This window comes from Salvelinus fontinalis, chromosome 14, assembly GCF_029448725.1.
Source record: "Salvelinus fontinalis isolate EN_2023a chromosome 14, ASM2944872v1, whole genome shotgun sequence".
NCBI lineage: Eukaryota > Metazoa > Chordata > Actinopteri > Salmoniformes > Salmonidae > Salvelinus > Salvelinus fontinalis.
Window position 1 is genome coordinate 44890593 of NC_074678.1, and position 13162 is coordinate 44903754.

Sequence of the window (13162 nt, forward strand, 5' to 3'; positions counted from 1 at the left end):
GAGCCAATATTAGGCTATGGAAAAGGTATCTGCTAGCCTGGTTGCCATCTCAGTTCAACTATTACATTCAAGGAGTGGAATAGCTAAAAAGACTGATACCCAGACTTAGGTATCTGCAGTGAGCATGAACATATTGCTTATAGAAGTTGAAACCCAATTAGTCGCATTAAATAACATGAGTCTCCTAAATAATACATTCCTTGACGTGTCCTGCCCAGTGTGAGAATTCTAGCAGAGCTATATCGATTCTATGCCTACACTATTTTCTTATTTTCTATCCATGTGGGGGCGTAACGCCTCACCAAACTCGCGCGCGCTGCGAACAGATGATACAGCATTGCGCGGTATGAGCTCAGAAATTGAACAAAAGAAATCATCCTAAAACAGGGAATGGTGGGAGCACGGATGTGGAAAGTATAGAAGTTATTTTGAACCCATTAGCAAAGGCAAATCATTATTTAGGCCCTGATTTAAAGCGTAGTCTTTTGGCAAATTTGCTGTAAGCGCGTTGCTCCCCACGAAAGCCAGCTACAGGGGAGGGACTGCCGATTTCTCGACTTTGCAGCTCTGAATGAAGGGGAGGGGGTCCGTAGACCGAAATTGATGGTAGTGGGCTACGGAGGAAGACTACTCTTCTTGACATTAAAGGCAAAATACACATTTCAGTCGAACACAGCAGAGTTGGTGAAACGGGACGGTGGTGAAACATGGAGTAAGTAGACTTTTGATTTACCTGCATGTAGCCTATTGTTATTGTATAGACTAGGGTATTTTATGCACTGACAATGAATGTTCTGGCTCAATTTGAACGATTTCGCCCCGGTTGCCACACCTGCAAAAGGGAAAGAATTTGTAGGCGAGCTAATTGCACTGTTGGTCTTTTTGGGGGGTGAATTGAGGGATTGATTTTTTGGAAACAGTGAAGAAAGGATGTTTAATAGGCGAAGTTAATATTTAGATTATAGTCAACATTAAAACATCGCCAATACGCAGACAAAAGATAATATCATGTTATTGACTTCAACTTGCATCGCATTTATTTGTCCTCTCTTCAGTGCTCAGTGTTGGGCATGACATCAAGGCTTTTTAAAAATGTGCGCCTATGGTGTAAAATACTGGACCTATATCTAGACAGGGCAAAGCCGCATGGTCAATCGGCAGTCTATGTAAGGAATATCCTCTAACAACAGCTGGGGATTTATGTGAAATGAAACATGTGTCCAGAATAACTACTCCCGACTATATTTGCACGTGTAATTAGCCTACCGTGGATTTTAATGGTCAACCATAACGACTATTTGTAAATGACCTATCGATTTAGGCTCAGTTTGTCTTTTGGGGGATCAATATGGGGAACGTGTGATGCATGCTGCGCATGTTCCTGAATAGCGCGCCGCATATGGGGGATCCTGAATGTCATAGTCCAGTGGTGTGCATGTCGTGCTATTTGGAAATAGGAGGGAGCGCGAGACAACGGTACCAGCCAGCCGTGCCTGCTCTTAATTGTATGAGTGGTGGGTGCGCATGCATGTGAAGGAGCCGGGGCGTGCATGTGTAGGAGCCGGGTTTTCATTTTCTCCCGTGTTGACAGAAATGGGGTGTTCCAGCATGGCTGAGTGAGATGATGCGGTTGCGTTAGTGTAGCCTACATAGACACAGAAAGGTGTTATAGGAAACATGTCATTACGTTGTCATTATGGCTGACTACGGGAGTGAACGTTATTTACAATAAGGGTTACATGGAGAAAATCGGACCTCTCTGAAATGAAAATGGATGGCACTCCCTTCAGCAAAATGTATATAATCTAAACCGTCCCCGAACGCTTGAAAAAAACAAACAAGTGACCCCTTCTATACAAAGTAAGTGGATAGTAGAGAACATATCTACCGTTACCCTCAATTATTGGACAGACCAGAGCCTTAGAAATGCAGTTTTAGAAACTGTTCTTCATCCTGTAAGCATTACATGGCAGTGCAGGAATTTTGCTAGCGCACAAGACTGCGGAACAGAAGGTTGAGGGTTCGCAGACCACCGTGGACAATAATAAGGATGGAAAGATCTCCTTTATAGTAAAAGCATTGCATGAATCTATGATTTTATTTGCAGGTTCGAGAAAAAATTGCCTTTAATAAACATTACATGCGATGCTACGTCATTTGACGTATTAGCTGAATCTTTTTTAACAGGCTAAGAATGGACAGAAAGATAGGCCTGTGTTCATCTTATCATATTTCGCCAATGCCAAGTAAGTGTGACTTGTTTGCAACGAAGCTGACCCTGTTTGCAAATAATTCAATCTGAGAAGTCATTAGGAATCTGAGCATGATACTTCAAAAAATGTGGCCTACCTGGATATAGAAGCCTATAGCCTAAATTCGTCTGTCAAACAAGTAGGCCTACTACTTATTTCTGAAATAGGAAGAAATAGGCTCCAACAGAAAACCCTCTCGTTGTTTGTGAAGTCTAATTAAAATGAAGATGTGTTTATCAGAGTTGATGACCTCACAATAAACCAGATTCAAGAAACTTGAAGCAGCAGCTGTGGCACAATCAATTGGAAATGGACAGCTCATGGTGCTGAAAGTGGGCAAATTCATTCGAGTAGGCATAATTCATTTCAACCATCATGGGCAAGACACATGTTGTTTTTAATACAAATTAATTATAGTAGTAGCAAGCTATCAAAGTTGACCTCAGGTTCTCCTTCTCATCTCTGCGCTCTCCTCAAACTGAACATAACATACATGTAGGTTATAGGCTAGTCCACGAGCAAGTGCATTTTTTGGACTAGGCCTAATAAATTATTATTTTCGGAAGAAGCCTTTGACTCACTTCCTGAACTGCCACCGTAGCCCTACACAGCACAGACATTGGTTAGGCAGTTTTTGATCAGCAAGAGCAGAGCAGGCATGGGCTCAGGGTTGGAATATCCATTGCAGTGTGTAATGCAGCCTAGTTGTATGTACACCATACCAGCAGCTATTTTAGAAATCTAACTTTGCTCTTTGTGTCTCTGAGCATGCACTTCATAGCCTATAGGCTAAGGATCATTTGATTGAGACCACACTAAATAGCCTATAGGCGCACTTGATATTGCGTGCCCAGCGGAGAATCAGAGATGAAATTGAAAAAGCACGATCTCCCACACTTTCCTCCATGTAACCATTCTGTACATTTCCATCTATCCTTAAGTATCCATGACTGACTTACAGTGAGGTTAACAAAATATAAAAAGTATACATGAAAATACAATGGGCAATAGGGGACCATGACCATCTTCCATTGTTGCAGGCCTAAGAGCCCACTAATATTACAATGTTACAGTGATGTTGCAGCATTGTTACAATGATTCTTCTTCTTTTTCATAGCCCACATTGCTTCCATCTGACTACCCTTCACATTCGTTTCACTTGACATACTTCAACATCCTCAAGAATGCTATTGTTTATAATACATACCAATTTTGAACACTAAATATGTCATGTTTAACACAGTAGACCTATTTTATTGATTGATATTAAGATTTGTGTTTATTGTTCCACGTTTTGAAGGTGCCACTAGTATAGTAGAGCACAAGTGTATGAATTGAAGTTGAAATTACGCAGTAGGCTCCTATGAAAGAGGAAGTGAGTAAAACTACGTTATAAGAGAATATAGTGCAACATACACGTACCATACAGAGTGCATGTTTGATATCCATCATGGAGCCATGGACTTGAGAAACATCTCCATATCTTAGATTTCTGTTTGGATGTCCGGATATTCGAAATACAAGTGTTTTTTTTAAGCACTGCTGAGCGAGGGAGAGAGGCTGGCACTCTATTGCTGCAGCTGCAGAGGGGGCGGTGAGTATTGTGGGTGAAAAGAGCCGAATGAGCTACTGTCGCCTACCATTGAATGTCTGACTGACTTGTCGTGATACCACCGCCTGGCTAATGTCTGCGTGACCCCTGTGTCTTATGCTGTTGCCTACCATTGAGCATCGGAAGCCTCGTTCACGCCCGATGTCCACCAGATGCATATGCGTTTTGTTTTGCTGGATGTCTAGCCCGCATTTTTCGTACTTGATGCACGTGTGCTTCGCTTTTCGACTAGCTAAAAGCTAGCTAGTTGGGGTATGTGTGTGTACTTCCGTTTGTACCACCGCACGGTAAAGCAACGCACAGTTAAAAAGATTGAATGCATGCAGGTACACAGAACACAGCGCAGCAGCCTAGTGTAACATTCCCAACGTAGCATTGCGGACTGCTGCATTGACAATGAATGACTTCCGCCGTAACGCAAAGAGCTTGATGCATCTGGTTGACATGAGGTGTCACATTACTCATAAGCACTCAGTTACGTTGCACCAGATGTCATCTATTTGAATAGGGATGTCCACAACGCAGTGGAATTGCAATGCCCCCTGGTGGTTGAAGACTTCGTTGCCAGACGGATACTTTGACATTTTCCAAACATTGCGTTGTCTTCAGTCCAGCCAGAGTCCGTAGAAGAACAGGAAGTTAGCAAACCACAGAAGAAGAGAAACATTTGGTTTTTGGCGATGACTTTATGTGATAGCTAGCACCTTGCAAACAATTACGGATTCCTATAAGTGAGTACTATTTTTATAGTAATGTTAAAAAATATATATATATTTTTTTATTAGGTGGAGGTCGCTAGCTACTAGTGGTATCTTCAAGCTAACCTAGCTTTTTAGCTAGCTAGCTAGCTGCTCTGCTGTGCAAGCTAGCTTGACTTGCTATAAAGTTGGAAAAACAAGTTGAGGAAGAAGTAACTTAACAAAACATATTTTATTATCACCTGAAACAATATATTTAGCCTGTCTTGAATGAAAAGGTAATATTTTACAATCTCCCAAAATAAATGTGATCTCTGACAAGAGTCAGCCTCTCCTCCATCTTGCCTTACAAACACTACACCCACACAATGAGACAAATATTTCACCGGTTGTATAAATGTGAAGCATCCGGTTGGCGTTTCCATTCACTACTAAATATGGTGATGAAAGGAATCCCAGTAGCCGGCAGTGGGGGAAGATGGGGCGAGATTGATTTTGGCCGACATTCAGCAAATTTTCTCCTTGATTAAACATTTGATCTCAATGCAGTTTTCTGTTTCCAAAGCTAGAATCTGTAACAGAGTAGAATATAGTTTGCAGACTTTACCCTTTGCCAAATAAAAAAAATGGCATAGTTTAGAAGGAGTGGAAGGGCGAATTTAGTTATTGCCCACACTCACTTCCCAGATTAGGCGTTCCCTTACGGAAATATGCAAATAAATGCTAGAATGTGCCAATAGGATCTCGCTAGCTCGTGCTTGGCTCTGCCCACCTTGCCCTGGTCTATCTTAGGTTAAAAATAGTATTGAGCTATATTGTTCATCGGCAGGCTATTATAATTCCGTAAGCCTCTCAACCGCGGGAGGGTCTACTCAGAATTTCAATTCTACTTTTTATATATTTTAGGTTCAAACGAAGCTGTCTTCCTTTTACATGGTAGGCCTACTGCTGGCAACTGCCTATTCTGTTTTTGGGGGGGGGGGGGGACATAGTAAAAAAGAAAATTATATAATTTTAAAGGCTATTGATGTATATCATTATACTCAATAGCCTTTATACTCAATAACCTACACATAATCTTTACAAGGAATAGGCCTACTCTCAAAAACGTGGTGAGGTGCTAAGTAGTAGTCATTTATTGAAAACCAATGAAGCATAAGCATAAGATAGTAAATATCATTAATCACAATGGTTAGCCTATGCAAATTAATAGGAAAACATTCAGACCTTATTCATAGGACTACATTTAGCCTATTTGGAGGTGCGGGGAGAGCTCAAAGGATCCTAGAAGTCAGGCTATTGTTTGTCAAATCCAGATTAAATACAGTTGAAGTCGGAAGTTTACATACACTTAGGTTGTAGTCATTAAAACTCATTTATCAACCACTCCACACATTTCTTATTAACAAACTATAGTTTTGGCAAGTCGGTTAGGACATCTACTTTGTGCATGACACAAATAATTTTTCCAACAATTGTTTACAGACAGATTATTTCACTTATAATTCACTTTATCACAATTCCAGTGGGTCAGAAGTTTACATACAGGTGCCTTTAAACAGCTTGGAAAATTCCAGAAAATGATGTCATGGCTTTAGAAGCTTCTGATAGGCTAATTGACATCATTTGAGTCATTTGGAGGTGTACCTGTGGATGTATTTCAAGGCCTACCTTCAAACTCAGTGCCTCTGCTTGACATCATGGGAAAATCAAAAGAAGACCTCAGAAAAAAAATGATATACCTTCACAAATTTTGGGAGCAATTTCCAAACGCCTGAAGGTACCACATTCATTTGTACAAACAATGGTATGCAAGTATAGACACCATGGAACCACGCAGCCGTCATACCGCTCAGGAAGGAGATGCGTTCTGTCTCCTAGAGACGAATGCACTTTGGTGCGAAAAGTGCAAATCAATCCCAGAACAACAAGGACCCTGTGAAGATGCTGGAGGAAACAGGTAAAAAAGTATCTATATCCACAGTAAAACAAGTCCTATATTAACAGAACCTGAAAGGCTGCTCAGCAAGGAAGAAGCCACTGCTCCAAAACCACCATAAAAAAGCCAGACTACGGTTTGCAACTCCACATGGGGACAAAGATTGTACTTTTTGGAGAAATGTCCTCTGGTCTTATGAAACAAAAATAGTACTGTTTGGCCATAATGACCATCTTTATGTTTGTAGGAAAAAGGGGGAGGCCGAAGAACACCATCCCAACCGTGAAACACGGGCGTGGCAGCATCATGTTGTGGGGGTGATTTGCTGCAGAAGGGACGGGTGCACTTCACAAAATAGATGTTATCATGAGGAAGGAAAATTATGTGGATATATTGAAGCAACATCTCAAGACATCAGTCAGGAAGTTAAAGCTTGGTCACAAATGGGTCTTCCAAATGGACAATGACCACAAGCATACTTACAAAGTTGTAGCAAAATGGCTTAAGGACAACAAAGTCAAGGTATTGGAGTGGCCATCACAAAGCCCTGACCTCAATCCAATAGAAAATTTGTGGGCAGAACTGAAAAAGCGTTTGCGAGCAAGGAAGCCTACTAACCTGACTCAGTTACACCAGCTCTGTCAGGAGGAATGGGCCAAAATTCACCCAACTTATTGTGGGAAGCTTGTGGAGGGCTACCCAAAAAGTTTGACCCAAGTTAAACAATTTAATGGCAATGCTACCAAATACTAATTGAGTGTATGTAAACTTCTGACCCACTGGGAATGTGATGAAAGTAATAAAAGCTGAAATAAATCAGTCTCTCTAATATTATTCTGACATTTCACATTCTTAAAATAAAGTGGTGATCCTAACTGACCTAAGACAGGGAATTTTTTACTAGGATTACATTTCAGGAATTGTGAAACTGAGTTTAAATGTAAAGGTGTACGTAAAGATGTATGTAAACTTCCGACCTCAACTGTATAGGTGATAGTGGGCTAAATCAAGGATAAATATAGCTGAAATGTTCAGGCTTTGTCATGATCTGTGATCAAAATAGGCGGGGAGGTTTTCGGGTTCCGTTCAGGTTATAGGTTATGTGTAAGAACGCAACTGCACTGAAACAAATAGCCTGATTCAATGAGATTCCCCTCTCCTGAATTTTTGGGGGTGTATCTTTTAAGCTGTTTGGTCTATCTACCCATACCGCTTCAATGTTTTGGGTTGTTTGCTGTAAGCATAGCCTACCACTAATATTCTAAATTCCAGAGCATTTAAAACAACCACAGTTTTTTTGTGGGATAATAATACTTGCTTTATATTTCAAATTAAATATTTTGATAGGCCTATAGGCCCACCATGAACCCATGTTAAGGCTGAGCATGGCCTTCGATAGGTTCGTAGACTATGCAGAAAGCATCGTGGAGTTAATTGTTGTTATAACCTAGATCACTTTTTATATAATCTGGAATGTTGTTTTTTCTCACAATTTATAAACCAACAAGGGGTAGCCTTGTTTTTGCCTGTCCTCACATACCCCCTAAATTCAAGCCCTACTTTTGACCATAACACATACAACCCTCCACAGAAATTGATAGCATCAGCCTAAGGAATGCATGGTGACAGTGATTGCATCTGTCAAACAGGTAAACCTACCTCCTATTTCTGAATAGGGCTCAGACGAAGCCATCCTGTCCATATTTATTTGAGAAATAGGCCTATATCATCTATAGGCTTTCTGCACAGTAATGGTGGCTGGCTGCAAATCAACTAGCCTAATATATTTTTGTATAGAGGTGATGGGTCTATTTTAGCTTCAAATTAAATTGATTAGATTACACTGACAATTAAACATAATTTTAAAAGCATGTACATGCAGACATCATGAAGACGTTTGTAAGGCGTTCATGGTGAGATCTTTAATAAAAACGTACATGTAAACTGACACGTGCCATGTAAGTGTAATGTGTACACGATGAGAACACTGTCTACATGACTTGAGCGTGTCACGTGACATGAACGTGACGGGAACGTGTAGGCAGGTTGACGCCTATCATTCTTTTGTCTCCATTGACTGTCCATGTTAATTCATGGCGGTGTTTTATGGCGCGAGGAAGACGTTAGGTGACATGCTGAGAGGCATCAGTAGCTTCACAGGGCTTAATTCTGGCATGAATCACTCGCGTTGGTGTGTTTGAGATGGGAGCAAGCAGACGGAGGGAGAGAGAGCGCCATGGCAACTCGGCTACAGCCAAGGCTAGCTAACTTGTAGCAGCCACAATGTTTTTTTATCATCCCATATAACAGTGCCTGTCTTGACTGGTGCAGCCTAGAGAAGCTAGTACTATAGTTAGCTAGGCTAATTGAGGCCACATGCTGTGCATTCTCCCCAACCCCATTCAGATAAAACAACAACCTAACTGTTGGTTGCTCGTTGTAGCCTACTCCTACTCCTCATTTAGCTAACTTTTAATTCTGTAATTTTATTCCATCTTGCATTGCATTAGTGAACTCTCACTCCACTTGCTACACATTGAGCCTCTTTGCCGCTTTGATTGGCCAACATAAACACTTGGAGGCTCCCGCCTTTTTATGGGGAGCGCACTGTGCACGTCATAAAAACCACATTGAAAGTTTGTGGTATGTCATGGTATATCCTTGTATGTATTAATGTCACATGGATATTTTAATTTAATTTAGAAAAAGCCTTTTCAGTGTTAAAATAGGTCTTTAAAATGAAAAAATGTTCTTGCAAAAATGACTACTCACACCGTTCGGATATTTGAATACTTCAATATTCGAATAACATGCACATCCCTAATTATGTTTTTTAATTCTTTGTTTGCAATTATTCGACATCTGGTCGAATATTTTTTATACCAGACCATTGATAAACGTACAAAACTAACCAACACAAATCCTTCTTCATTTCCCTTCTAAGTCGTAAGCTGACAGATACACAGAGTGTTCTTCCCACTGCTAATGGCCAACCATGTGCCATTCAATATGGGCCGGACCTTCCAAGTATTGAGATTCCATGGAGCAGCTCTTGGGAGAGCAGATAGGCTGACATAGTGCTCTTATTTTATTCCGCCTCTCTCTGCCTCAGCCTCTACCTCTCTCACATTCCAGTCATGAAGACTGATCCGCTCCCTGCCATCTCTCCACTCCTTGTCATCCTCCCTATCCTCTCTTCTCTGCATGGGTCCTCCTTTTCTTCTTCTCAACATCCATTTGACCTATTCCAATCGTATAAACATATGATTAGATACAGTATATATAGTATAACACTTACAGTATTTAACAATATTCCGACACTCTTAAAAGAAGGACAATAGAAGTTGTCTCATCCCAGTCAGCCCACAAGGGTAATCATCAAGCCAGTCATGCCCTGTCCCCCTCAGTCATTTTTCAGTCACAGTGACACACATTCAAACGTAGCCTTGGAGGCAGACCTCGTGCAGCAGAGGGGAGTGTGACAGTGTGGTGTGGGTCATGTCGTCGAGGGTTAGCGCACAGACACATTTGAGGCTAATGAGCAGGCTAGCTTACACAGCCCTGGGCAGCTAGCCTAGCAGATAATGGGTAACGGGCCAGTGGTGGGCCTCTATAGGAGGTCCTAGACTAGAGTCGTATGTCATGTGCTGATGCGTGCCATATGTGTCACTGGTGATGGCCATGACACTTCAGGGCTGTTTGAACTCACTTCAAAGAGTGCTGTTTAGCCATAGATACATAGCTGCATATCTGGTACATAGATAGATAATAGATACATAGCTGCATATCTGGTACATAGATAGATAATAGATACATAGCTGCATATCTGGTACATAGATAGATCATAGATACATAGCTGCATATCTGGTACATAGATAGATCATAGATACATAGCTGCATATCTGGTACATAGATAGATCATAGATACATAGCTGCATATCCGGTACATAGATAGATAATAGATACATAGCTGCATATCAGGTACATAGATAGATCATAGATACATAGCTGCATATCTGGTACATAGATAGATAATAGATACATAGCTGCATATCTGGTACATAGATAGATCATAGATACATAGCTGCATATCTGGTACATAGATAGATCAAAGATACATAGCTGCATATCTGGTACATAGATAGATAATAGATACATAGCTGCATATCTGGTACATAGATAGATAATAGACACATAGCTGCATATCTGGTATATAGATAGATAATAGATACATAGCTGTAATACATGTGTAGTAGCCGTACAAAGCTACTAAACAGGCCTCACTAGCCTTTTAATTATGTTTTTTAACAAATAGTGGTAAACATGTTTCAACATACTGTGCAACGGGCCCTTTGTACTTTTGCTTCAACTGGTTTTCACTGGTAACAACTCCAAGGGTTCGGTTGATTTTGTGTTGCTGTTTGTGTTTTCCCAGCACAGCAACTAGTCCCCCCCCCCCAGATCATTTTTTTTCGCAGGGGAGGTCTCCATAGAAACGATGCATTCTTTCAGTCTGCTGGACAGTTTTGTTTAGAGTCCTTTGAATTACAGCTTTACAGAAACACACAACAAAGAGATATTGATCTCAGCTAGTGCTTTATGTGGCCGACACCTCAGGAGGAAGGTATGGCCTTTGAAAACAGAGATAGACTGTGTCAACTAACAAGGCATTGATACATTTATATCTACATTCAATTATTCAACTAAAGTGCAGCTATTGGTTGTTTCTTGTTTGTCTCCACCATAAATGTCATTATCCAACTTTTGAAGGGATGGTTCAGCTTTTATCATGATTGGAAAAAACCTGAGCCATCTTTACTTGAACATTATACAATATGATGCTAATGAGATTTACTTACACATTTGGTGCAGAAGCAACAATAATACCCAAGTTCAAGAATTTGTCTGACTGGAATATCACTTATGTCAGTTTGACTTGGAGATCTTTGAGACTCCATTTCTCTCAGATAGAAGTAAGCGTTCTATAAATGATTTGAGAACAGTATCTCTCTCATTGAACACTTGCAAGGGCGATTTGTGAGTGAGGGTGAGTTGAGTGTTTTTTGTCTGGTCGCTAAAAACAGTTTGCCTGTTGTGACAGTCTGACATGATCATTGGCCTGTTTTGAGGAAGCATCTTTGTCACTCCTGCTTTCTGGTAATTCATGTCACTTTGAGTGTACGGGGCTTTGTGAAGGGCATGATTTTCTTACGGCCCCTGTGGTCTCCCAATCAGGCGTTCGCTGTTAACCAAACACAATTGATCTTATTAAATCTGTTATACTCCCATTCTTACTTCCACTCCTAGTCAGGGCTGCTTTGCGCCAGGGTAACGTAATGGCACGGCAGGAGCCACAGACTCCCATTGGAACTCCTGCAGGCAAGGTCACATTGCTTCTTTGCGGCTCACCCCCCCCCCCCCCCCCCCCCCTGAATGCTCTTCTAAATCATGACTAAGGGAGATAGTGGGCCGTGCCCCATGTAAGGCCTCAGTGCTAGACTTAAATACCAAAGCCCATGAGATTAGTGGTAGATATATCGTTTCTCATTGTTTGCTCGTCGCACGGTCAACTGAGCAGACTGAATACAGACATGGAATGGCCTTTGTCATGTCGTTTTAAGCAGCATTTCATTCAACCCTGAAGAAATGTTGGGACAGCCTCCTCGGTACGTTTAGTGTAAGATGACAACAATGATACAAATAGAATGGTGGAAGTGATTAAAGGTCTATTCACTTTCAGCCCTCGTTGCTCCGTGAAAGATCATGGGGACTGTATTCAGTCATCTTGCATTCCTGCTAAATAAGACATTCTCTGAGGGACAAAAAGCTGTGAAAAGTGTCATATGAGCTGTTCCTCTGGGGCGCATAGACTGAGCAATATTCATGAAAAGAGATGTTTGTCTTAAGACATTGGACATTACTTCCTTGGCCATGGAAATGTACAAAGCAGCCTAGTTAGGCAAAGTGTAATGATGAACAATAGCCTTGGTTAGTTTAATCCAAGTCTTGAGGAAATACATTATTGCATTTTTTTGTACACATTTTAAGTTTAGATTCAGTCAATTTTGTGTGTCTACTGTATTAGTGTCTTACTGTGAAGTCATTGTCTGTTAATACTTCATAGTCTACTGAATATGTTTACATATAGACACATTTTGTGTCAATTCCCAAATTATATGAATGTCATGTGGTGGTATTTTCATTGCTTTGTCAGATTACGATTACAACAATATGCATAATTAATCTGAGGATGTCTATGTGCTATTTATGTGACCATATGATGATGGTTGATATGCATGTGTTTAGTATGTAGTGTGGATTTGTGCCCTTCTTGTTGCTATATCTGTCAAATGTTCATCTATTTTATCATACGGTACACGTTGCAGTATTCTATTTTTGTTATATTCATTAATTCACATGACATTTCAATGTATTGTCACACTCAGATGGCTGTTTCCTGTGTGTTTCTCACTAATGTATGTGGCTGCAAATGGACTTTTAGTGCCTACTCTAATGGCTCACAGTGTCTCACCCCATCCTGTTGTCCAAACAGGATGAGACCAAGGAAACCCACACCGTAAAGTAAGGAAACATCGATCGCCAAACTTTGAGATTAAACAACAAGCAGAAGAGAAACTCTTCCTAAACAAACAATTGTAAC

At 40.8% G+C, this 13162-nt stretch overlaps 1 protein-coding gene across 7 annotated transcripts in view; it reads left to right on the forward strand.

Annotated features, from left to right (window-relative positions):
• The first annotated feature begins 285 nt into the window (after window positions 1-285).
• palm1a (paralemmin 1a) overlaps window positions 286-13162 on the forward strand; it is a 69464-nt gene continuing 56587 nt past the window's right edge. For 2 of the 7 annotated variants that reach the window (XM_055862011.1, XM_055862012.1), the window contains exon 1: window positions 289-712. In XM_055862011.1, coding sequence (XP_055717986.1) covers window positions 708-712 — 5 coding nt within the window. In that variant the 5' untranslated portion in view covers window positions 289-707. Of the gene's footprint in view, window positions 713-1570; window positions 1861-4147; window positions 4596-13162 lie in introns of those variants that run through there. The other 5 variants (XM_055862005.1, XM_055862008.1, XM_055862010.1 and 2 more) reach the window with 5 other exon arrangements.